General features: G+C 43.0%; 1 protein-coding gene across 1 annotated transcript in view; it reads right to left on the bottom strand.

Annotated features, from left to right (window-relative positions):
• LOC126198820 (probable cytochrome P450 301a1, mitochondrial) overlaps positions 1-25,521 on the bottom strand; it is a 284,658-nt gene that overhangs the window by 130,137 nt on the left and 129,000 nt on the right. The window contains exon 4 of the mRNA XM_049935391.1: positions 6,538-6,654. Within this exon, the coding sequence (XP_049791348.1) occupies positions 6,538-6,654 (117 nt within the window). The remainder of the gene's footprint in view (positions 1-6,537; positions 6,655-25,521) is intronic.

Consider the following 25,521-nt stretch of genomic DNA (forward strand, 5'->3'; position numbering starts at 1 on the left):
GGAATGTAGTCGAATAAATCAGCTGATGCTCACAGAATTTCGAACTGAGGCACTGATTGTAGTACAGAGGATATGAATACATAAATCATCTGACGGGCAAGGTAAGCAGCAATTTGCAGCTCTTTACTGCTGATGCTATGGTGTACGTGAAGGTGTCGTCGTTGAGTGACTGTAGGAAGATGTGTGATGACTTGGACAAAATTTCTATTGGTGTGATGAATGGCAGCGTGCTATAAACGTAGAGAAATATAATTTAACGCAAATGAGTAGCAAAAACAATTCTGTAATGTTCGAACACAGCATCAGTGGCGTGCTGTTTGACACAATTACATTGATTAAATATCTATGCGTACCGTTGCAAAACGATATGAAATGGAATGAGTACGTAAGCATAGAGAGGGCGAAAGGTCGAGAAAAGTGGGAGAATTTTGGGAAAGTATGGTTCAGCTGTAAAGAAGACAACATATAGAACACAAGTGCGACCCACTCTTGAGTACTGCTCGAGGGTTTGGGATGCCGATCAGATCGGATGAAAGGAGGACACCGACATTTATGACCTGTAGATCCGATCATAACGTAAGTGTAACACAGATGCTTCGTGAATTCCAATAAGACTCTCTGGAAGGAAGACGACTTTCTTTTCGCGAGGCACTATCGAGAAAATTTGAGACGTGTCATTTCAAGCTGACTGAAGACCGATTCTGCAGCAACTAATTTACATTTCGCGTAACAAGCACAAAGAGGAATTAGGTCTCGTACGGACGCTTATAGATAGCCGATTTTCCCTCACTCTATTTGAGAGTGGAAGAGGAAGGGAAATGACTAGTAGCGGTGCAAGGTACCCTCCGCCATGTTCCTTACGCTGGCTTGCGGAGCATTTATGTGGACGTAGGTAGATGTAGATAGAATGTAGAGGGGCAATAGAAAGAAAAGTCTTTCTGAGAAGAGAAAATTGTTAATATCAAATATAAATTTAAGTATTAGGCTGCATTATCTGAAGATATTTGTATGGAGTGTAGCTCTGTATGGAAGTTAAACATGGATGACAACTAGTTCAGACGAGACTGTAGTGTAGGTAAGTTTCTACAGCGAACGGAAGAAGCTCATAGAGCAAGTACGAAAGGAGAGATGAATGTCAGTTACGAAAGATTAAGATTACATATAACAAACAAATCCAAAGAAAAATAGTAAAAAATTAACAATGAAGTCAGAACTCAGTTGATTGCGCACGCGCAAGCTTGTGTCTGTCTGTGTCTGTGTGTGTGTGTGTGTGTGTGTGTGTGTGTGTGTGTGTGTAGAGCAGATCGATATAATGAGTGAATGGACAGCAAAAATTTAACAAGGGCCTCATCGATCAGACAGCTTCTCTAGAGCTTCTTCCATTTCTTTCTGTCCATTTGGAGTTGTTGTTCCTAGCTGTGCTCTATCTGGTTATATATCGCCATCTAATTCTGCATCTTCCTCTTTCTCTCGTTCCATCTATTGTCCTGAATAATACTATTCTAGTTAGTCTAGGCACGTCATTTTTGGTACGTGACCAGTCCAGCTCACCTTTCTGTTCTCTAGTACTCCGACGTTGTTGTGGTGTTTGTAAGACTCCAGTAGCTCTTCATTTTTTTCATCTCCTCCATTCCATGTTATTTTCATCACTTACAAGTCCGAAAACTGTACTTAGTATTTTCATTTCGAATATTAAGTTTCTTTCTTCATCTTTACTTATAAATAATAATGCTTCAAATCCGTATAATGTTACCGGTAAGAGTAGGTTTCGGTACAAGTGAATTTCGAAGTTGGTTCTTATGTGTTAAAATATTGATATAACTAAAAAATATGTTGTTAGGCACACTTAGGCGGGCATGTACTCCTATGTCCGTTCTGTTGTCTTTACTAAGAAGTCTAATTAAGTACTTGAAGTGCTCAACTGTCTTCGGATTTTCTTACTTCAGAAATTGTCTTCTCTTCACTCTCTCGTAATCCTGTTTTCTCGGCGATTTTATACTAATTTTGCATTTTTATGATTAATTCTGTTTTTAACCTGCTTATTGCTTCATCATCTGCGTAAACAAGTCTAGTAAACATCGTCCCTGCACTTTAATCCCCTGTGGACCGATCTTTCCTAAGTTAAATAAAATAGGAGAAATTGCATCCCCTTCTCGCAGTCCAGTACACTCCTTAAAAGAAATTAACACGATTAGAAATATTCTTGAATGCTTTTCTGAAACTAAATAGAGTTTTAAAATAAAGATTTAGATGTTTTGAAAACGGAAAATGTACAATCAGAATGAATAATTTTCATGTGAATAACTTTGATACAAGGCAGTGAGACATTGTCGTAACTTCGAAAGTGAATGGAGAGAGGCATGTTCTAAATTAGTAGGATCGAAAGGAAAACAACGAAATGTATCAGGGAAGAAACTACAGTGGAATATGGAATTAAGAGCACAATGTAAATGATATGGATATTATCAGAACATGTAAGTGGTCGAAAGCATGAGAAATAGACCTAGGACGTGGTTATCTGGATTCTAACAAACAAACAAACAAAAAACCTGCGTCCTAAGGGAGTCAAAGTCGAGGCAGCAGAATGAATGTTTTGACATTACATGGCAAAGTCGAGAAGAAAACCTTATGTACCAGTGAGTGTAAAAACGCATAATAATGACGATTTGACAGTGACGATTATTTTCTTTTTACACCGTAAGACAAAAAATGTGACGCACCACGAAGGAATCATCAGAATGGGACGGAAATCAATAGATGTGATGCAAATGACAAACAAATTATTACAATTTCAGAAAAATTAGTTGATTTATTCAAGATAAAGAGTCACAAATTGAGCAAGTCAATAACGCGTTGGTCCACTTTCGGCCCTTATGCAAGCAGTTATTCGGCTTGGCATTGATTGGTAGTGTTATTGGGTGCCCTCTTGAAGGACATCGTACCAAATTCTGTCCAACTGGCACGTTAGATCGTCAAAATCCTGAGCTGGTTGGAGAGCCTCTCCATAATGCTCGAAACATTCTAAGTTTAGGGAAAGATCCGGCGGCTCTGCTGGCCAAAGTAGGGTCTGGCAAGCACGAAGGCTAGCAGTAAAAACTCTCGCCGAGTGCGGCCGGGCAACCTTGCTGAATGCTCAGAATGGATTGCCATAAAGGGCAACAAAACGGTGCGCAGAATATCGTCAACGGACCGCTGTGCTGTAAGGATGCCACCGATGGCAGCTACTATCAAATCGTCGCAGCTCGGTCCGAAGCGTGACTCATCAGTGCAACCCCATTTCTGTGAGGCGCCTAGTAATGGTCCTTTCGTCAATGAAGCATGTTGGACGGTGATTATGAATGCAAAGCTCTGAGTGTCTCTCTGACGGTTGTCCAGTCCTAAGATTCTGTCGTCTCTCTAGGTCAACCGCTTCCTTCTTGACGCTGACGGTCGCGGTTCACCCATTCCTGCTAACATTGGTGAGTAGTGGCATCACATCCTATTCAAAATGACTAGCGTTTCGTCGATTACTCCAACTGGCTTCTTTTCAAAATGGTTCAAATAGCTCTGAGCACTATGGGACTTAACATCTGTGGCCATCAGTCCCCTAGAACTTAGAACTACTTAAACCTAACTAACCTAAGGACATCACACACATCCATGCCCGAAGCAGGATTCGAACCTGCGACCGTAGCGGTGGCGCGGTTCCTGACTGAGCGCCTAGAACCGCTAGACCACCGCGGCCGGCACTGGCTTCTTTCAGACCAACTGCACGTCCCCTCTAAAATGCTATCTGCATATATTGATCACGCGCCGTCTTAGAGGTTTCTGTCCAACTGTATCCGAGAAATGAAATTCGAAAGGACTTCATGCCCTGGTATCGGTGTGGCCCCTGTTAACTAGCCTTGCCAACTGCGCGGTGAAATTGCGCTGCAGCGTTACACAATCATCGATCGGCCGCCAAAGTTTACAGTTCTGCCTTTTTGTGTCATACCTGTATAATAACTATTTGTGTTCAGTTTGCCTAACTCCTTCGTGGTGCTATTTTCTTTTCTACTTTTGTGCTGTTGTGGTCTTCAGTCCTGAGACTGGTTTGATGCAGCTCTCCATGCTACTCTATCCTGTGCAAGCTTCTACATCTCCCAGTTATTACTGAAACCTACATCCTTCTGAATCTGCTTACTGTATTCATGTCTTGGTCTCCCCTACGATTTTTACCCTCCACTTTGACCTCCAATGCTAAATTTGTGATCCCTTGATGCCTCAAAACATGTCCTACCAACCGGTCCCTTCTTCTTGTCAAGTTGTGCCACTAACTCCTCTTCTCCCCAATTCTATTCAATACCTCCTCATTAGTTATGTGATCTACCCATCTAATCTTCGGCATTCTTCTGTAGCACTACATTTCGAAAGCTTCTATTCTCTTCTTGTCCAAACTATTTATCGTCCATGTTTCACTTCCATACATGGCTACACTCCATACAAATACTTTCAGAAACGACTTCCTGACACTTAAATCTATACTCGATGTTAACAAATTTCTCTTCTTCAGAAACACTTTCCTTGCCATTGCCAGTCTACATTTTATATCCTCTCTACTTCGACCATCATGAGTTATTGAGTTATTTTGTTCCCCAAATAGCAAAACTCACTTACTACTTAAAGTGTCTCATTTCATAATCTAATTCCCTCAGCATCACCCGACGTAATTCGACTACATTCGATTAACCTCGTTTTGCTTTTGTTGTTGTTCATCTTATATCCTCCTTCCAAGACACTGTCCATTCCGTTCAACTGCTCTTCCAAGTCCTTTGCTGTCTCTGACAGAATTACAATGTCATCGGCGAACCTCAAAGTTTTTATTTCTTCTCCATGGATTTTCATACCTACTCCGAATTTTTCTTTTGTTTCCTTTACTGCTTGCTCAATATACAGTTTGAATAACATCTGGGAGAGGCTACAACCCTGTCTCACTCCCTTCCAAACTACTGCTTCCCTTTCATGCCCCTCGACTCTTATAACTGCCATCTGGTTTCTGTACAACTTGTAAATAGCCTTTCGCTCCATGTATTTTACCCCTGCCAACTTTAGAATGTGACCAATTTGCCTAACTCCTTCCTGGTGCTGTTTCCTTTTCTATTTTTGTGCTAGAGTGTGTTATTTACTTGATTTTACAGGCTCCCGTAGTTGACCAGTAACGTTGAAACTGTATGTTCTCAGGCTTTATTAAGGGCATTATATTGCATTTAGAGGTATTTACAGACAGGTCTTATCTCGCCTTCCGTATACACCTCCCGTCCCCCACGCGGATCCTCTATGACCTCATTTCTTTCCCCCATCTGCTCCTGTTCCTCGAACATATCCGCTTACTCTACACCTCCCGCCGCCTTGATCCCCCTCACCCCCTGGTTGCTCCTCGCCTCTCCCATCCCCGCCCCCTGCCACGTCTTCACTCTACTCCATCTCCTTTCCCAAGATGGTTCAAATGGCTCTGAGCACTATGGGAATTAACATCTATGGTCATCAGTCCCCTAGAACTTAGAACTACTTAAACCTAACTAACCTAAGGACATCACACAACACCCAGTCATCACGAGGCAGAGAAAATTCCTGACCCCGCCGGGAATCGAACCCGGGAACCCAGGCGCGGGAAGCGAGAACGCTACCGCACGACCACGAGCTGCAGACTCCCAAGATGGCTTCCATCAACTCCCCCTCCTTGATGATGGCCTCTCTCCCTCCATTTATCCCTCCTATCAACTCTGATCCTAAACCCCCCTCCTTTCCACCATCCTTTTCTTAGGCTCCCTCTCCCCCCCTTCCATCCTCTTTGTCCCCACCTACCCTCTCTCTGCCCCCCCTTCTATCCCCCAAGTCCTTTTGCATTTCCCTCCTCTGCCTTTTCCCATTCCCTCTCGTGTCTGCCCTGCCCCTCCCCCCTTATGCGTCCTTGCCCTCCTTTGGTCCCCCACCCCTCCTTTCGTTTTTCCTCTCCTCTCTCCTTGTTTTCCCCTCATTTGTCCAGGTCCACCCCCCCCCCATCTGCCCTAGGCTATGGTGTGTCCTCTTTGTGCCGACATTTTAGTGCAGTGTTTACAGTGAGTGTCCAGTGTTATGTGTCTTTTCCGAAGTGTTGCGAACGGCCATCATACTGTCGCTGGGTGTGATTTTATATCTCTTGCGAACAGAAACCAGACTGTCGCCATGTTGTTTAATTGTCTGACTACTATGTTACCTGTGTGCATCCTGTGTATTTTTATTCGCTTTGCCAACCCTTTACTTTATGTTTTAACTTTCCCCAATTTTCCGCCGTTTTACAATTTTAAGTCCCCATTTTGTCGCCTGCTTTTATTGTTTCTTAATTTCTCCTTATATTTTAAAAAGTCTTTAGGCTGCAGAGCAGCGTAATAAGCTGCTGCCAGCCCGCCCCTTCGGGGGGAATCGAAATACAATAAAGAAAAAAAAACAGGCCTTACATGCGGAGAAGCCGCAGCGTGTCCCGGGCGTAACTTGGTCGTGACTTCACGAGTACGAGTGTTGGACAGAGCAGAGACTCACCTGCGGACCAGGTCCTCCGCGGCCTGCTGTATGGGCGCCACGTAGAGCCGTGCTGTCCTGGGCTGTAGCATCGCCTGCTGCACCCTGCTGCGAAACGCCTGCCAGTCCTCGCCGTGCCTGCAACACCACAAAAGGCCATGGCCATGGCTTTGATAGTTATCAAACTCTGGGATGATCATCACATACGAGGTGTGGCTATAAAAAAACCGGACTAGTACTCGTGAAACAATAAAACGAATGCAATAAGGCTGAAAGTCGCGTGGCCCGTCACGTGACTCTCGCTCCGCCTACCGCTCGAGTTTCATCTGCCTCCTGCACTCAGTCTGCCCGTGGCGTCTGTTTTAAGTAGTTGACGTTTTGTCTGTGCGTCGGAAAGTGTTGAGTGTACAGAAAGAACAGCGTGTTAACATCAAATTTTGTTTCAAACTAGGAAAATCTGCAAGTGAAACGTTTGTAATGTTACAACAAGTGTACGGCGATGATTGTTTATCGCGAACACAAGTGTTTGAGTGGTTTAAAAGATTTAAAGATGGCCGCGAAGACACCAGTGATGACACTCGCACTGGCAGACCATTGTCAGCAAAAACTGATGCAAACATTGAAAACTTGTTCGACAAGATCGCCGTTTAACAATCAGAGCAGTGTCTGAGTTAACAGGAGTTGACAAGGAAAGTGTCGAACAAGTTTACCGATTTTTTCAATGTTTGCATCAGTTTTTGCTGACAATGGTCTGCCAGTGCGAGTGTCATCACTGGTGTCTTCGCGGCCATCTTTAAATCGTTTAAACCACTCAAACACTTGTGCTCGCGATAAACAATCATCGCCGTACACTTGTTGTAACATTACAAACGTTTCACTTGCAGATTTTCCTAGTTTGAAACAAAATTTGATGTTAACACGCTGTTCTTTCTGTACACTCAACACTTTCCGACGCACAGACAAAACGTCAACTACTTAAAACAGACGCCACGGGCAGACTGAGTGCAGGAGGCAGATGAAACTCGAGCAGTAGGCGGAGCGAGAGTCACGTGATAGGCCACGCGACTTTCAGCCTTATTGCATTCGTTTTATTGTTTCACCAGTACTAGTCCGGTTTTTTTCTAGCCACACCTCGTAACGTAAATTAAATAATTAAACTTTCGTTACATTTCGAACTAATGTCCTTCGCCTACATCTGTATGAGATGTGTCCCTCACGAACACGAATGTCATCTTGATAACTAACTTCCAATGCCTGTATAACGTGCTGTGTAACATCATGAAGACTGCTGGATGGAGACTGGTGTGAAAGTAACAGGATGGGGAGGGGGCGGGTGTCATGGTAGTCATGGCTTAGCCTCCCCACTCCAAAAAAGACAAAAGTGCTGTACTAAACACGGATTCAAAGAAAATATTAAGTTTGTATTAAAACCTGCAGTCCAGCCAGCACAACGACTATGCGTTTGGAGGTAACAAGACTGGGATACAACGGTGGAGCAGCTCCTACAAGCCATACATTTCTGCAGTCAGTACTGGGGGACGGTTGAGGTGGTGTAGAGACCAACGCCACTGGACAGTGTATGACTGGAAGCGAGTGATTTGGTGTGATGAATCATGCGCTGCCCTTTGGCAATCCGACGGAATGGTTTGGGTTTCGCGAATGAGTTAGGTTCGGCGAATGTCTTGGAGAACAATGCCTGCTGTCATGTATAGTGCCAACAGTGAAATACGGAGGGGGTGAATAACGACATGGGGGCGTTTTTCGTGGTGAAATAGATGCGGAAGCATGTGGATACATTTTACGGTAGTGTGCACTGCCTACAGTAGAGATATAATTCCAAGATAGCTGCTACACGTATCTGCATAATAACCCTGTCATCAGGCAGCATTTGTGAGGAAATGGCTTGGGGACTATAACATTCCTGAAAAGGACTAGTCTGCCCGAAGTCAAGACCTGAACACAGTGGATGAGCTAGAACACGATTTCGATCCAGACTCCAGCGTCTATCAATGCTAACTCTTCTGTTTCCAGCTCCTTAGAATGGCCTACTATTCCTCCACAGGCATCAGATGCCTCATTGGATGTACCTCTAGCAAAGCTGTTATCTTATAGAGGTAAAGGGAGAGACATTCCATATAACATCTGCTAACAGGTAGCACCCATGGTCTGGAGTAGCATCTTCGACTAGCAATCAAAACGTCCTCGGTTAAAACCACGCCACTCCTTAAATTTTGGATAAAAATCATCAGCAATGGTGGACGAAGACTTCCGGCATAAGATGTCACCCTCATTCTGCCAACGGTTCTGTCAAAGAGGACGCAGGAGCGGACTGAGGTTCAGGGCACTCTTTTGCCCTTGGGGCGGTCAACTGCCCGTAAAAGACAAAAGAATCAGCACATATCAACAGTAAAATGATGCAGAAGGCAATGGAAACCACTGCATTAAAAGCAGATAATGTTTATCCAAAGGACATGTGGCCTGCATTGAAAACGTGTCATGTGACCTCTCTATTAGCAAAACATTCCGCGTTAGTCACCCATTCGGTTCTCGGGGAGGTGACTGCCAAGGGGAAGGTGACCATAAGAAAAAGACTAAATAACTAAGAAAAGGGTAATGTTCTACAAATCAGTGCGTGAAATGTCAGCAGAAATTTGAGCCTGATGAGGAAAATAGAAAATCTGAAAAGGAAATGTTAAGGATATGGTGGGGGCCAGTGAAGTGAAACCGAAAGAAGACAAGCATTTCTGGTCAGACTAGTATTGGGTAATATCAGTATCAATAAAAAATGGTGTAACGAGAGTAGGATTCGTTATGAATAGGAAAGTAGGGTAGAGAGTGATTGCTGTGAATTGGTCGTTGTTAAGCCTGTTCCCATCAGAACCGACAGTAAACCAACACCGACAACGATAGTTCAGGTATACATGCCGTCGTCGCAAGAGGAAGATGAAGAGATATAGAAAGTTTACGAGGCTATTGAACGGGTAATTCAATTCCTAAAGGGAGATGAAAATCTAATAGCCATGGGGGACTGGAATGTTGTTGATGGGGAAGGAGCAGAAGAAAGGGTTACTGGGAGAATATGGGCTTGGTAGTGGGAATGTAGGAATGATAGAGGAGAAAGACTAAATTAATTCTGCCACAATTTCCAGATGGTAATAGCGAATGCTGTTTCAAGAATCGCAAGCGGATGAGTTATACTTGGAAAATGCCGATAGATGCAGGAAGATTTCAGTTGTATTACGTCACGGTCAGGCAGAGATTCCGAAATCAGATATTGGATTGTAAGGCGTACCCACGGTCACATATAGATTCAGATCACAGTTTGGTAACGACGAAAATAGGATGAAGCTTAAGGGAAGAAAGAATCAGTGTGCAAAGAATAGGCATTCGGAAGTGTAAGGAATGAAGAGTTACGCTTGAAGTTCTCTGAGGCTACAGATATGGCCATAATGAACAGTTCAGTAGGCAGTTCAGCTGAAAAGGGCAATCACAGGAGAGAAAAACATAGGTACAAGGATGGTAACTGCGAAGAAGCCGTGGATAACAGACGAAATTCTTCAGTTGATCGACGGAAAATCAAATACGAAAATGTTGAGGAAACTTAGGAATACAGAAACACAAGTCACTTACGAATGAACCAAATAGTAAGCGCTGGAATGCTAAGGCGATATGCTAAGGTTACATGTTTACATAAAAAATGCAAAGAAATCGCAAAAGAAATGTTTGTTGGATAGACTGTATGATCTTATAGAAAAGACAAAGCAATACTTCGTAGAAATTTAAAAAAACAGGGGCAGTAACATTAAGAGTTAATTTAAGTTCCATTGTTAAGTGCAGAGGAGGGTGTGGATATGTGAAAAGGGTACATTGGTTGCCTCTTTGAGGGGGAGGACTTACCTGACGACGTGACAGAAGAAGACACAGAAGTCGATAGGGAAGAGATAGGCGTTCCAGTATTAGAATCAGAATTTAGAAGAGCTTTGGAATACTTAAAATCAAATCAGGCAAAAAGGATATATAACATTCCATCGGAATTTACAAAAACGTTGGGGGAAGTAGCAGCAAAACTATTATTCACGTTGGTGTGTAGAATGTTTTACTGGCGATAATCCGCCAGAATTTCGGAAAAATTATCGCACAATCAGCTTAACAGTTCGTGCAATCAAGTTGCTGACAAGAATAATGTACAGAAAAATGGAAAAGAAAGCTGAGGATCTGTTAGATGACGATCAGACTGGCTTTAGGGAAGGTAAAGGCACCAGAAAGGCAGTTCTGACGTTGCGGTTGATAATGGAAGCAAGACTGAAGGAAAATCAAAACACGTTCGTGGAATTTGTCGACCTGGAAAAACCGTTCGACAGTGTAAAACGGTGTAAGATGTCCTAAATCCTGTGAAAAATACAAGTAGGGGTAAGCTATAGGGAGAGACGAGTAATGTATAATATGTAAAAGAGCCAAGAGGGAATAATAAGAGTGGACGACCAAGAACGACATGCGCAGATTAACCCTATAATGCCCAACACCATTTCCCAAAGTCATAAAAATTTTTATTTCACCAAAACCTCTTATTATTGCTTCTTTTCACGATTTAATGTGCAATTCTCTTTTGAAATTTTCCTCTCTAATATTTTAATGTGACACGTTTGTCACACCGGGGAAAACACAGCATAAAATGCTGGATGGTAGGACATTTTGTTAGGATTATATTTTAATTTAAAGGTTCTAGTTCCAAAACCTCCTTTATTCTTATTTTTATGGAATATCCTGTTTTGAAAAATCAATATATTAACGCCAGTCTACTTTTAAATGCATTTATTTATAATTATTACATATAGTATGAAGTAAATGACATTATTAACATACAACAGCAAGTCACCATGTATATCTCACAGCCTGGTCGTTATATGCTACAAAAAAGCAGATGATTCACTTAAGAGTATATTATGCAAAATTGTTAACACCTTTTCACAATAAAATAGAAAACAGCATCTGAAATTATTAGCCAAATCAATTTATCAGTTTCTATGTATGAAATCTTCTGAAACAATTTCTGTCTTTATTTAAGCACAAAAATGCTTCACGTTTTTCACACCACTTATATGATACCGTCTTCACACACATCTTGCATCGTCCTCTTCTTTACTTCCATACATGCCAATGATCATATTTGTTCTTTTGTCAGCCTACAACTGGCAGAACTGTTGTCGCAGCGCTCTTTTTCTTTTTTGACATGTCACCTTCATTTGGACGTGCTCGCTTTGATTTGTCTTTCTCTGCCAATATAGTCCACCCACAATTTCTGCTTGGAACTTGCGCAGTGAAACGTGTAGTTCGCAAAGAAACTTGCAGTCCTTACGGTATTTGAGCCAACTGTTGACTAAGGCAACTGTGTGTGCCAGGAGTTGTATAAATAGCACCACTTTGATTTCATGTGGTATTTTTATAGTGATGATAGTTTGTTGATCAGATCAATACCAACCATACAGGTGTTGTAGGCTGAGATAACATCTGTTCTTGGGACTTGCACATATTCTCTTTGTGATTTGTCCCACCTATTTGCCGGATCCAGGGGCTCAACATCACCGAAAGATGACAGCAGAGTAACAAGTCTGTTGTCGTACCATCTCACTACAACGAATCACCCTGTGTGGTCTATTACACTTGCTATTGCTCATCGTTCTTCAGTCAAAAAACTTCAATAATATGAAGACAATGAATGCAACAATGTTACCTGGCGTGCCATGGCTGTTGACAGCAGCTTTGTCCGCACCACTGATTGATATGAACACCACCAGAGATTGCACTTGAAGCGTTAATAGATGTGTCACGCAGGTATCAAGCAGAAAGGAAGCACACGATACTCTCTGCAGCACTTCAAACCCAGTTTGGCCCGTGTGTCACGCATTTCACTAGAGGGTTAAAAAGGGTGTAAGAGAGGGATGTAGTCTTCCGTTCCTGCTGTTAAAACTATACATCGGAGAAGCAAGGAAGGAACTGAAAAAAAGCTTCAAGAGTGGGGTTAAAATTCAAAGTGAAAGGGTATCAGTGTTAAGATTCGCTAATGACATTTCTTTCCTCGGTGTAAGTGAAGAAGAATTACAGCACCTGTTGAAAGGAATGAAAGGTGTAATGAATGCAGAATATGGATTGAGAGTAAATCGGAGAAAGACGAAGGTTATGAGAAGTAGCAGAAATGAGAACAGCGAAAAAATTAACATCGTAGCTGGTGATCACGAAGTAGATAAAGTTATGGAATTCTGCTGCGTAGACAGCAAACTAACCCACGACGGACGGAACGAGGAGGACATCAAAAGCAGACTAGTACTGGCAAAAAGGGCATTCCTGGCCAAGAGAAGTATACTAATATCATACATAGGCCTTGATTTGGAGAAATTTCTGAGAATGTACGTCTGGAGCACAGCACTGTATGACAGAAAGAGAATCGAAGCATTTGAGATGTGGTGCTGCAGAAAAATGTCGAAAATTAGATGGACTGATCAGGAGGTTCTCCGCGGAATAGGCGAGAAAAGGAAATTATAAAAAACACTGACAAGAAGGAGGGACAGGACAATAGAAAACGTGTTAAGACATCGGGGACTAACTTCCATGGTACCAGAGGGAGGGACCGGTAACCTCAGCAGTTTGGTTCCATAGAAGCTTAGACCAGAGGGAGCTGTAAAGAGTAAAAACTGCAGAGGAAGACAGAGACTGAAAGACACCCGGAAAATAGTTGAGGACGTAGGTTGCAATTGCTACTCTGAGATGAAGAGGTTGGCACGGGAGGGGAATTCATGGTGGGACGCATCAGACCGGTCAGAAGACTGACTACTCAAAAAGAAAAGAAAGAAAAGGTGTCCACGTACTTTCCACCAGACAGCGTATGTATTATGGCGAGGGGAGATACAGTGAAGAGCTGTGAAGCCGCCCCCCTCCCGGACCGAACCTTGGATACGCGTCTGACAGTATACACCTTTGCGTGGCGTCCCAGACATGCCCTATGGGCGACAAATAAGGGGGAGTCTACATTCCTCAGTCGCGTTTGCTGTGTGAACTTCAGGGTTCCAGTGATATCTCACGTTTTCCTTCTGAAATTCGCTTTTAGTACGCTTACCACGAAGGATATGAAAACAGGTTTCCCATTCTTGCCAGTAGCGACCCTCCTTTCTACATTTACCAAACTGGTCCTGTTGACAGGTCCAGTTCCTGGAGATGCAAGTGTCTAGTCTAGAGAATCGCTGCTTCCTGTGACCTTTCAACAGGTCGAGTAGGGACACATTGTCATCGATTGACCACCACAAATAAGAGCGATAGTCATCGCTGAACACCGCAAGAAGCCACACAATGTCCCAGTTGACTCTGACTGTACACCGAGTAACTCTCTGTTTTTTGTCGTGTGCAACCCGAGATCTCAACACAGCTTCTAGCAATGTTCTCCCGGTGTTTCGTGGTGACACTGACTGTAACTTATGTCCAGATTTCGTCCATCTATTCGTGACAGCTAGTCGAAAAATCCCGTTGGATTTAGTTGTGCAGTCCTTGTGGAAGAGCCAGTGCCTACTCTTCTTGGGATGAGTTTGTCCTAGGTCAATCTCGTCACCACTTGTGCTTCAGTCACTGCGATATGGACACCTGTTTGTGCTGTTTAGCAGCATGATTCTCCTATGTCGCTTACGTCGTTTTTACCTTTCTTAAAGTTCTAAGACGGCGTTAAATTGCTCGTCCGTGTTATCTGGGTGCGCTATGTTGCGATCTCCACTTGTAAAGTTCCACTAACATTACTAACGCCCAACAGTCATCATGCATTCACACTATTCTTCATCTGTAGGCATCGAATTTTCTTGTACTGAAAATACTGAAAATAAGCTCGCATAAGGGTGAAATTGCAATCAACATATCGCACAATACAAGAGTATCAGTTTAGTTAAGTTCCGACTATGTAATTATTTCATGCCAGCATATAATCCGAGGAAGGTGATGACTTTCAAAATACACGGTGTAAGTGCAACCGCTGTTGGTGACTGCAGAAGGTGTACTAAACAACATTACATCAATATTAACGTCACCTGCAGAAGAACAATTATAGCCATTATGTGTCATATGTTTTTAGCTTGGTTACTACCTCCAAGAACATGTGGCAAGAGCAAGCCATTAATGCTTATTTTTCCCTGGCCAGCAGGTCAGGTGTTGGTGGGCACATGGACGCAAAATGGGAAGTCTATACTGACAGGCGTAGTCCGTTTAGTAGTGCAGTACAACTGTGCAGAAAACATCGGGTCAGAAAGTTTGTGGGAAGATTTTTCGATGCACAGAAAATACAACAAACACACCGATGTGTGCACGCATTGAAACAGGTCTATTGAGAGTTTGTTATTTGCATTTCCGGAATTTGTACATACTTTGGATGTCTCAAACGCTAAGTGACAATTTTGAACCGAGTAAATCTGTCGTGGAGAAATGTCTCTCTCTCCCTCTTTTTTTTTTTTCCAGCGAGGAGTGAAGGGGTTCTATCGTTTGCGTAGTAGTGAGAAAGACGCCGAGCGAAGTACTCATGATAATGTTGACGTAAAGTTAAGTGCATCTATGTTTAAGTAAAATGATTTTTGTTTTAATATTGTGAAACAGAGAACAAGGATTTGATTAGTGATTTAGAATGAGATGAGATGTAAAGATATTAAACAAGATTGTGAAGAGGAATGAAGGTAATATTTTTTATTTAGTGATACGCAATCGTGCATAGTTAGGATTCATTGTTGAATGAGACATCCATATCAGGCAGCTTTAGATTTTTCATGAAGGATTGTGTAATTTTCACTGTAAGATATTTTTTATGTTTATCAATTATTTGTTTGACTTTTGTGAGAGTAAGAGTTTGATATTAATGTTGCACTTTGGCAATGGTAATGAGATTTGTAACATGAATTTCGTACAAGTAATAATATATCAGATAATTTAAAAACAGTCCGTTATATTTCACCCAAGAGCATGGGCCGTATCTTCGCTCCAAGTCAGTTTTATTTAAAGCATGTCTCACTCAATGATGGGTATAAAACAGTTTACTTGTTGTTTGGAGCATTGCACTAAGCTCTCAGCAACAGTTGTTAGAAATTTGCAGCTAGCGCACAGAGAGAAGCAAGCACCACGTACCCAAGCCCACTATGAGGTAAGACATTTTCATTTCAGGTTCAGTTTGCTACGAAAATTATCATCGCACCGGGATCATTTTAAGAATAGCATTATTAGGCAGATAATTAACACACGTTATTTAGTTACAGATATAACAGTGAAGTTCAGGATTTAATAAATTTTTACCTTTTTAGAAATATCATAAAACAGGGCCAAATTCAGGTTGTATTATCGCAGGCAGATATAGTTAGTTTCTCTCGCAGCGCAAAGTCACTCAAAGCTGAAAGACAGCAAGGTTGCTACCAAGCCAGTTCAAAATCAAATCAAACTAAAACAATATAGTAAAGGAAACTGTCGGTATTAAGGTAATACATGTAAAAGTATCTGTACTTATACCCATTACAGCCTGTATAACAAAAGATAGAGAGAAAATATGCTGAAAAGAGAGACAGCTTGAGGGCCACATACTAAAGGGCGCTACAGAGGCGCAGAGATCTACAGAGGACACAAGGGGATGAAAGACGGCACAGCGATATGACTCATGGAAGAAAACATACTTTTTTAACAGCTAGAGTCTCAGTGCAGCCTCTTGTCGGTGACGTCATAGTAAAAATTATTGGTAGCAGCAGCACTCTCCAGATTTAGTTTTTCTTCAGCTTCTCAAACCGATTACGCTGAATCGAGGGATGATTCCTTAAGAAGAACTAGTCGTTGAAGAGACGCTACAAGCTAACTTTTCTTCCTTTCCTTTAAATTGCTCATGGCAGATTTCATGTTTCACAAATACCCAACGACCTCTGGATTATTTGTTGGGTATATTCCAGTCTCTGTCTTCCCCTACAGGTTTTTCCCTTTACGACCCTAGTACCATGCAAGTTACTGTCGTATGTCTTAACAGGTGTCCCACCATCCTGTCTCTTCTTTTAATGAATCTTTTCCACATATTTCTCTCCTCGCCGTCTTTGCGAAGGACGTCCTCCTTTATTATAATGGGGCGGTCACAACATGGGAACAAGTTTGCTGTCGGAGCTATATTAGTTTACTTTTTCAAGTGACGTTGTATTAACTTTTTCTCAAAAAAGGTTCAGGTTTCGACTGCTTGTGAATAACGAGGCTATGATGAGAAAATCTGATCTGTGCTGTTGCAGCGTCCCGCAGGGTGACATCTAGTGATATCTCTCAAACTTTAAATCAGAACTGTTGTACATAAATTTGAAACATCATCCTTTCATCCCATGTCTTAACCATGCCTTAACCTCGCTTGTTCTAAATACCGGTGTAACTTTATACAGCAGATAATCGAAGTTTCAAATCCCGCCAGTGACAAAAAACCTTAACGTACGCATTGTTTGAGAAATTATTAGAAACGCTGAGATTATAAATCCGGCGCGCTTTAAGAGACACTGCAGAAAGTAAACGAATGCCAAGCAGTGGAAACTCGTTCGGTGGATACCAGTCTATCCACTTGGGTTGCGCCATTCCCATCGGTTAACTCAGATCAGCTAAATTCATCAAATGCCTGCAGCAGCGACACGGGACTGGTGCAAATTGGAACGGCCATTTATGATCGAACGGTGAGAACGAAAGTGTGGAAATGTTCTGCTTAGAGTTCACGTACCTTAATTTGAAGAAGGTTATCAGAAAACATTTAACGCGCTACTCTAGATAACCTCACGTGCAGAAGCTCGGACACAATGAAATATGCAAAAGAGAACATTAACAGCAACCTCATATGTTTTGCAGCTGATGCTGTGATCCATAAAGAAGTACACTCAAGTTCAGATTAAAGATAGGACGTTTGTATTCACAGGACATGTACGTTAGTATGTTCTGCAGGAATGAGCAGTATTTCAGTCACCTCGGTATGTGTCCTGTTGTCTGTTAAACAAAGGGTCCGCAATGAGATTTGATAAGTCATTCCATGCCTGATGACATCGACGAGTGTAAGGCGCGAATGGCGTCCTGTGGTATAGCCATCCATGCTACATCCATCCACCTGGTTCCAAAATTCATGTGGTGGTTGACGTTGAGTCACAGCGCTGCACCCATCGTTTCGCCATATCCCACAGCTTCCGATTGGCGACAAATCTGGTAATCTGGTAGGCCAAGGCAAAAGGCTGACATCTTGTGCCACCAAAAAGGTGCGTGTTCGAGCAACAACATATTGTCGTGCATTGTCTTGCTGAAAAATAGCGTCATGAGTGTTGTGCAGAAAGGCTATGGCTACGGGTCGTGGGATGTCATTTACGTAGGTCACATTTGTTACACTGCCCTGGACATGCACCAATAGTGATTTGTGGTTGTACCCAATGGCACCCCACTCCATAATGCCCTGAGTTGACGCTGTATGACTTATGCGAATGCAGTCACTGTGATGCCGCTCCCCCTGTCTGCTGCGAACCAAAAGTCGACCATCATTTTCGAACAAACAGGACCTGGATTCGTACGAAAACACTGTCTGATGCCATTCCTTTCCCCAGTAACGTCGTTCCATACACCATTGCATATTTGTGTTTGTCAGATTTTACGTGTTAAAGGGAATTCATAATATCAGTTCGCTTAAATACATTTCTCTCTTCTGGATGAAGCGTTACGTTCTTTTGTGGCCTGGCACCATACCGCTCCCAGCTCTTGGCTGGCTAACTTATGTCAAGATTTCTGCTCATTGTTGCGTACAAAGCGCTCGATTGACCCTTCCTAATCAAGTGTGTGGAACCTGCACAACATAGGACACAAATCAGTGAACGTGTACAGATAAGGACAGATCGAGTGGTTGGTTCCAGGTTTGTCTGATTTACGGAAGAGCTTCGCAGAAATGCTAAAAAATCTCAATTGGAAGACGTTTCAAGGTAGACACCAACTACGACGATTTCATTCACAAAGTCGAAAACGCGTTTGTGTACGAAATGTAGACTCAGTGGACGATAGCTTACTGTTGAGAGGTTTCCCCTATAATTACCAATGAGATCTGAATTACACTTGAACAAAGATTAATAAATGATAGTAGTATTTTCGTGCGCATCCCGAGGTTAATCGCTCCATCTGTCATGGCAGCCAGTCAGATTACAAGACTACTAAGTTCGCACAGTTTCTCAAGAAAGTTGTACTCGCTGTACCACCTGTTGCCCGCACTTCACTATTCTCTCTGGGGTGACAAGTCAGCTAATCCTCTGACGGCAAAAAAATCGCAACGCCGAGAAGGTAGTAGACGTATTTCTACATTTATAAGATGATATCCTTCCCCCATGAACCATGGACCTTGCCGTTGGTGGGGAGGCTTGCGTGCCTCAGCGATACAGATGGCCGTACCTAAGGTGCAACCACAACGGAGGGGTATCTGTTGAGAGGCCAGACAAACATGTGGTTCCTGATGAGGGGCAGCAGCCTTTTCAGTAGTTGCAGGCGCAACAGTCTGGATGATTGACTGATCTGGCCTTGTAACATTAACCAAAACGGCCTTGCTGTGCTGGTACTGCGAACGGCTGAAAGCAAGGGGAAACTACAGCCGTAATTTTTCCCGAGGACATGCAGCTTTACTGTATGATTAAATGATGATGGCGTCCTCTTGGGTAAAATATTCCGGAGGTAAAATAGTCCCCCATTCGGATCTCCGGGCGGGGACTACTCAAGAGGACGTCGTTATCAGGAGAAAGAAAACTGGCATTCTACGGATCGGAGCGTGGAATGTCAGATCCCTTAATCGGGCAGGTAGGTTAGAAAATTTAAAAAGGGAAATGGATAGGTTAAAGTTAGATATAGTGGGAATTAGTGAAGTTCGGTGGCAGGAGGAACAAGACTTTTGGTCAGGTGATTACAGGCTTATAAATACAAAATCAAATAGGGGTAATGCAGGAGTAGGTTTAATAATGAATAAAAAAATAGGAGTGCGGGTTAGCTACTACAAACAGCATAGTGAACGCATTATTGTGGCCAAGATAGACACAAAGCCCATGCCTACTACAGTAGTACAAGTTTATATGCCAACTAGCTCTGCAGATGATGAAGAAATTGATGAAATGTATGACGAGATAAAAGAAATTATTCAGGTAGTGAAGGGAGACGAAAATTTAATAGTCATGGGTGACTGGAATTCGTCAGTAGGAAAAGGGAGAGAAGGAAACATAGTAGGTGAATATGGATTGGGGGGAAGAAATGAAAGAGGAAGCCGCCTTGTAGAATTTTGCGCAGAGCATAACTTAATCATAGCTAACACTTGGTTCAAGAATCATAAAAGAAGGTTGTATACCTGGAAGAATCCTGGAGATACTAATAGGTATCAGATAGATTATATAATGGTAAGAGAGAGATTTAGGAACCAGGTTTTAACTTGTAAGACATTTCCAGGGGCAGATGTGGATTCTGACCACAATCTATTGGTTATGAACTGCAGATTGAAACTGAAGAAACTGCAAAAAGGTGGGAATTTAAGGAGATGGGACCTGGATAAACTGAAAAAACCAGAGGTTGTAGAGAGTTTCAGGGAGAGCATAAGGGAACAATTGACAGGAATGGGGGAAAGAAATACAGTAGAAGAAGAATGGGTAGCTCTGAGGGATGAAGTAGTGAAGGCAGCAGAGGATCAAGTAGGTAAAAAGACGAGGGCTAGTAGAAATCCTTGGGTAACAGAAGAAATATTGAATTTAATTGATGAAAGGAGAAAATATAAAAATGCAGTAAATGAAGCAGGCAAAAGGGAATACAAACGTCTCAAAAATGAGATCGACAGAAAGTGCAGAATGGCTAAGCAGGGATGGCTAGAGGACAAATGTAAGGATGTAGAGGCTTGTCTCACTAGGGGTAAGATAGATACTGCCTACAGGAAAATTAAAGAGACCTTTGGAGAGAAGAGAACCACTTGTATGAATATCAAGAGCTCAGATGGCAACCCAGTTCTAAGCAAAGATGGGAAGGCAGAAAGGTGGAAGGAGTATATAGAGGGTTTATACAAGGGCGATGTACTTGAGGACAGTATTATGGAAATGGAAGAGGATGTAGATGCAGATGAAATGGGAGATAAGATACTGCGTGAAGAGTTTGACAGAGCACTGAAAGACCTGAGTCGAAACAAGGCCCCGGGAGTAGACAACATTCCATTAGAACTACTGATGGCCTTGGGAGAGCCAGTCATGACAAAACCCTACCATCTGGTGAGCAAGATGTATGAGACAGGCGAAATACCCACAGACTTCAAGAAGAATATAATAATTCCAATACCAAAGAAAGCAGGTGTTGACAGATGTGAAAATTACCGAACTATCAGTTTAATAAGTCACAGCTGCAAAATACTAACGCGAATTCTTTACAGACGAATGGGAAAACTGGTAGAAGCGGACCTCGGGGAAGATCAGTTTGGATTCCGTAGAAATGTTGGAACACGTGAGACAATACTAACCTTACGACTTATCTTAGAAGAAAGATTAAGGAAAGGCAAACCTACGTTTCTAGCATTTGTAGACTTAGAGAAAGCTTTTGACAACGTTAACTGGAATACTCTCTTTCAAATTCTGAAGGTGGCAGGGGTAAAATACAGGGAGCGAAAGGCAATTTACAATTTGTACAGAAACCAGATGGCAGTTATAAGAGTCGAGGGGCATGAAAGGGAAGCAGTGGTTGGGAAGGGAGTGAGACAGGGTTGTAGCCTCTCCCCGATGTTATTCAATCTGTATATTGAGCAAGCAGTAAAGGAAACAAAAGAAAAATTCGGAGTAGGTATTAAAATTCTTGGAGAAGAAGTAAAAACTTTGAGGTTCGCCGATGACATTGTAATTCTGTCAGAGACAGCAAAGGACTTGGAAGAGCAGTTGAACGGAATGGACAGTGTCTTGAAAGGAGGATATAAGATGAACATCAACAAAAACAAAACGAGGATAATGGAATGTAGTCAAATTAAATCGGGTGATGCTGAGGGGATTAGATTAGGAAATGAGACACTTAAAGTAGTAAAGGAGTTTTGCTATTTAGGGAGCAAAATAACTGATGATGGTCGAAGTAGAGAGGATATAAAATGTAGACTGGCAATGGCAAGGAAATCGTTTCTGAAGAAGAGAAATTTGTTAACATCGAGTATAGATTTAAGTGTCAGGAAGTCGTTTCTGAAAGTATTTGTATGGAGTGTAGCCATGTATGGAAGTGAAACATGGACGATAAACAGTTTGGACAAGAAGAGAATAGAAGCTTTCGAAATGTGGTGTTACAGAAGAATGCTGAAGATAAGGTGGGTAGATCACGTAACTAATGAGGAGGTATTGAATAGGATTGGGGAGAAGATAAGTTTGGGGCTCAACTTGACTAGAAGGAGGGATCGGTTGGTAGGACATGTTTTGAGGCATCAAGGGATCACAAATTTAGCATTGGAGGGCAGCGTGGAGGGTAAAAATCGTAGAGGGAGACCAAGAGATCAATACACTAAGCAGATTCAGAAGGATGTAGGTTGCAGTAGGTACTGGGAGATGAAGAAGCTTGCACAGGATAGAGTAGCATGGAGAGCTGCATCAAACCAGTCTCAGGACTGAAGACCACAACAACAACAACAACAAGATGATATCTGTTCGAATTTCGCGCCATCTGTGTAAGAGTGGCGCTAGTAGCGCCAATATGAAGATGCAAATTATGTTTGCTTTAAATACACGCTGTAATCGTCGTGAGCTTTAGTTACCTTTGAGACGTCGATGTTAGTCAAGAATGTCATTCAGGCGAGAAAGGCGACATTATCAGAACCTCACTGAGTTTGAACGGTGCCGTGTAATAGGACTACGAAAAGTGGATGGACATTCCGCGATATTGCAGAAGGACTTGGCAGAAATGCAGTCACTGTACATGATTGACGGCAGCGGTGGTCACGAGAATGTACGGTAAGACCATCGTCTTCGGCGTATGTATCTGTCACAACGTACTGCATATGCAACAGCAATCTGAGCACCAGTTGTCACCACAGTGACACAAGGAACTCTTACAGATTCCTTACTTTAAGGACAGCTCCGAGCCAGACGTCCTGTCACGTGCATTTGAGACTTCAGTGGCGTCAAGCGAGATCTCATTGGAGAGCAGGTTGGTGATCTGTTGTGTTTTCTGATGAAAGCTGGTTGTGCATCGGTGCCAGTGATGGCCGCGTGTTGGTTAGAAGGAGAGCAGTTGAGGCCTGCAACCAGCCTGTCTGCGTGCTAGACACACTGGATCAACACCTAGAGTTATGGTCTGGGGTGAGATTTCGTGTGACAGCAGGAGCACTCTCATGGTTATCCCACGCGCACGCGCCATGACTTAAAGTACACTGGCGTTCAAAATTAAAACAACAAACCGATATTTCCCCGTACTGTGTCTAATTCGCGATATAATCACACAAACTGTCAACTAGACGTCCGTAAGACTGAAAGAAAGACGGCATTCCGGTCAACGGACAACCACGCCAATGTTGGCGTCAAGGCGCCTATGAAACGAGATACGGATTGCCGGGTAGCCCCACATCCACAATCGCTGTGTACACAGTCACAGACGGCGCAGTATGGCACAGAAAAGACGCCAAGCAGACTCTTTGCGGTGGAGGACCGTAGGATAGTCGCATACTGATGTGGTCCGATGGCTTAATGTGAATCTTTCTGTTGTTTCTCGGATTTGAACAACACTTTATAGAGACCGGAACTGTAACCTGAAGACCAGGACAGGGCCTGCCAAGTGTGACTTTCCAACAGAGGATCGTTTCACCAGCAGCTGTGGCCGAGCGGTTCAAGGCGCTTCAGTCCGGAACCGCTCTGCTGATACGGTTGCAGGTTCGAATCCTGCCTCGGGCATGGATGTGTTTGTTGTCCTTAGGTTAGGTAGGTTTAAGTATTTCTAAGTCTAGGGGAGTGATGACCTCAGATGTTAAGCCCCATAGCGCTTAGAGCCATTTGAAGGACCGTTATTTGGCTGCAAGGGCACGACAGCACCGCCTTAGTACTGCACGGCAACTGGCATGTGAGCTCGCAGCATTCGCTGGACGTGTTGTATCGAGGCAAACGGTGTGCAGAAGGCTTTGGCAGACTGGCCTTAACTGTCGGAGACCTGCTATATATCTATCTATGACGCATCTTCACAGAAGGGAACGTCTAAAGTTTAGTCATCAACATGGCACCTGGACGGTCGAACAGTTGCTTTCACAGATGAATACGATTTAGTCTGGAAAGTGATTCTCGATGGATTCGCGTCTGGAGAGAACGTGAAACACGATTCCGGAACCCAAACATTGTGGAAAGAGACCGATATCGAGGAGGATCGCTAATGGTGGGGTAGGGATTATTTTACCATTCGAACCCCTCTTCATGGAAGTGTACGGGTGAATCGGCAGCTTTAACTGCTGTCAGGTGTGGTGACGACATCTTGGGATCTAATGTACGGATGTTGTTGACGATAATACTCTAGCACGGGTGGCTGATATTTTCTTGCAAACGGAAGATATTGCACGCATGCCGTGGCCTGCTCGCTCTCCAGATCTCAATCTCATAGAGGATGCACTAGGGAGACGGTTTACATCACGACAGCATCTAACAACCAGTCTCCAATACTGCTAGCAGCTCTGCAGGAAGAATGGGCGTTACTGCCTCAACATGAGACTGATGACATTCACAACATGCCCCGTCGTTGTCAGGCGTGTCTTGCTGCCAGAGGTGGCCACACCCCATACTGAGCACATTAACCAGTTGTCGGAATGTGTGTTAATCCGTTAAGTTATAAAACGGAGAACATTTTTGACTACAGTTATGCATGTTGCAGTTGTTTATTTTTTGTATTCCTTACATTTTTTTTATAATTTACTGCCGCCTGTTTAAATTGTTTTGTGGCAAAATAAACGGAACCTTGCAGAATTTCGGTTTGTTGCTTTAATTTTGGACACTAGTGTATGCACGTCAATCTGGTGATTCGATGTGTTGTGCTGTGCCATTCATGAGCAGCATTCCGGGAGGTATTTTCAAACAGGATAACGCTCGCCCACATACCGCTGTTGTAACCTAACATGCTCTACAGAGTGTCGACCTGTTACCTTGGCCTGCTCGAGAACCATATCTGTCTCCAATCGAGCACATTTGGACATCGACGGACGACAACAGAAGCGTCATCTACAAACAGCATTAACCGTCTAAGTGCAATAGGCATAGAACCCCATCCCACAAACTGACATTGTGTACAACGCAATGCATGCACGTGTGCATGCTTACATTCAACATTCTGGCGGTTACACGGCTTATTAATGTACCAGCATTTCACATTTGCAATGGCTTATCTAGCGTTTACATTAACCTGTGATCTTGCAATGTTAATCACTTAAATATGGTACCTAGACTAATGTATTCCCGAAATTTCATCATGCTAGATTATTTATTTTTGGTGCTGCGATTTATTTCCCGTCGGTGTACATCTTTTTAAAACTAGGAAGCGAAGAGTGAGACTGCATCTGATGGCTCCCAGAACCGGAAATGATACACAAATTTCTCCCGAAAGTACTCGTAAGTTTCAAGAGCCAGCTGTAAGTAAGAAATTTAGGAATATACTGCAGCCCGTTACGTATCGATACCCAGTGCTCTTCGAAGACATGATTTTACTTAATTATAGCACAGAAGCGTTTAAGAAGTCAATCTTCCAGAACTTGTGCGTGAGACCGCGCGGCTAGCATGGCAAGAAGAGTAGACAAGGGTCCTTCCAGAAGGACAACACCACGGTGTGGGGCGGCGGTACGGTGGGTGGACTGCTGAGTCCTGTTGTGGGGTTGTGAACCACTGAGGGCAACGGCGGGACGAAGCCTCTCCCTCGTTTCTAGGTCCCCGGTTTAATACACAATCATAGAACAATCTTTTCCCGACGGTTCGTGGTGGCTATAGCCTATCTCCAGATGTCACCTGTCTGTTCGTC

The sequence above is a fragment of the Schistocerca nitens genome, chromosome 8 (genome assembly GCF_023898315.1).
Source record: "Schistocerca nitens isolate TAMUIC-IGC-003100 chromosome 8, iqSchNite1.1, whole genome shotgun sequence".
NCBI classification, from domain to species: domain Eukaryota; kingdom Metazoa; phylum Arthropoda; class Insecta; order Orthoptera; family Acrididae; genus Schistocerca; species Schistocerca nitens.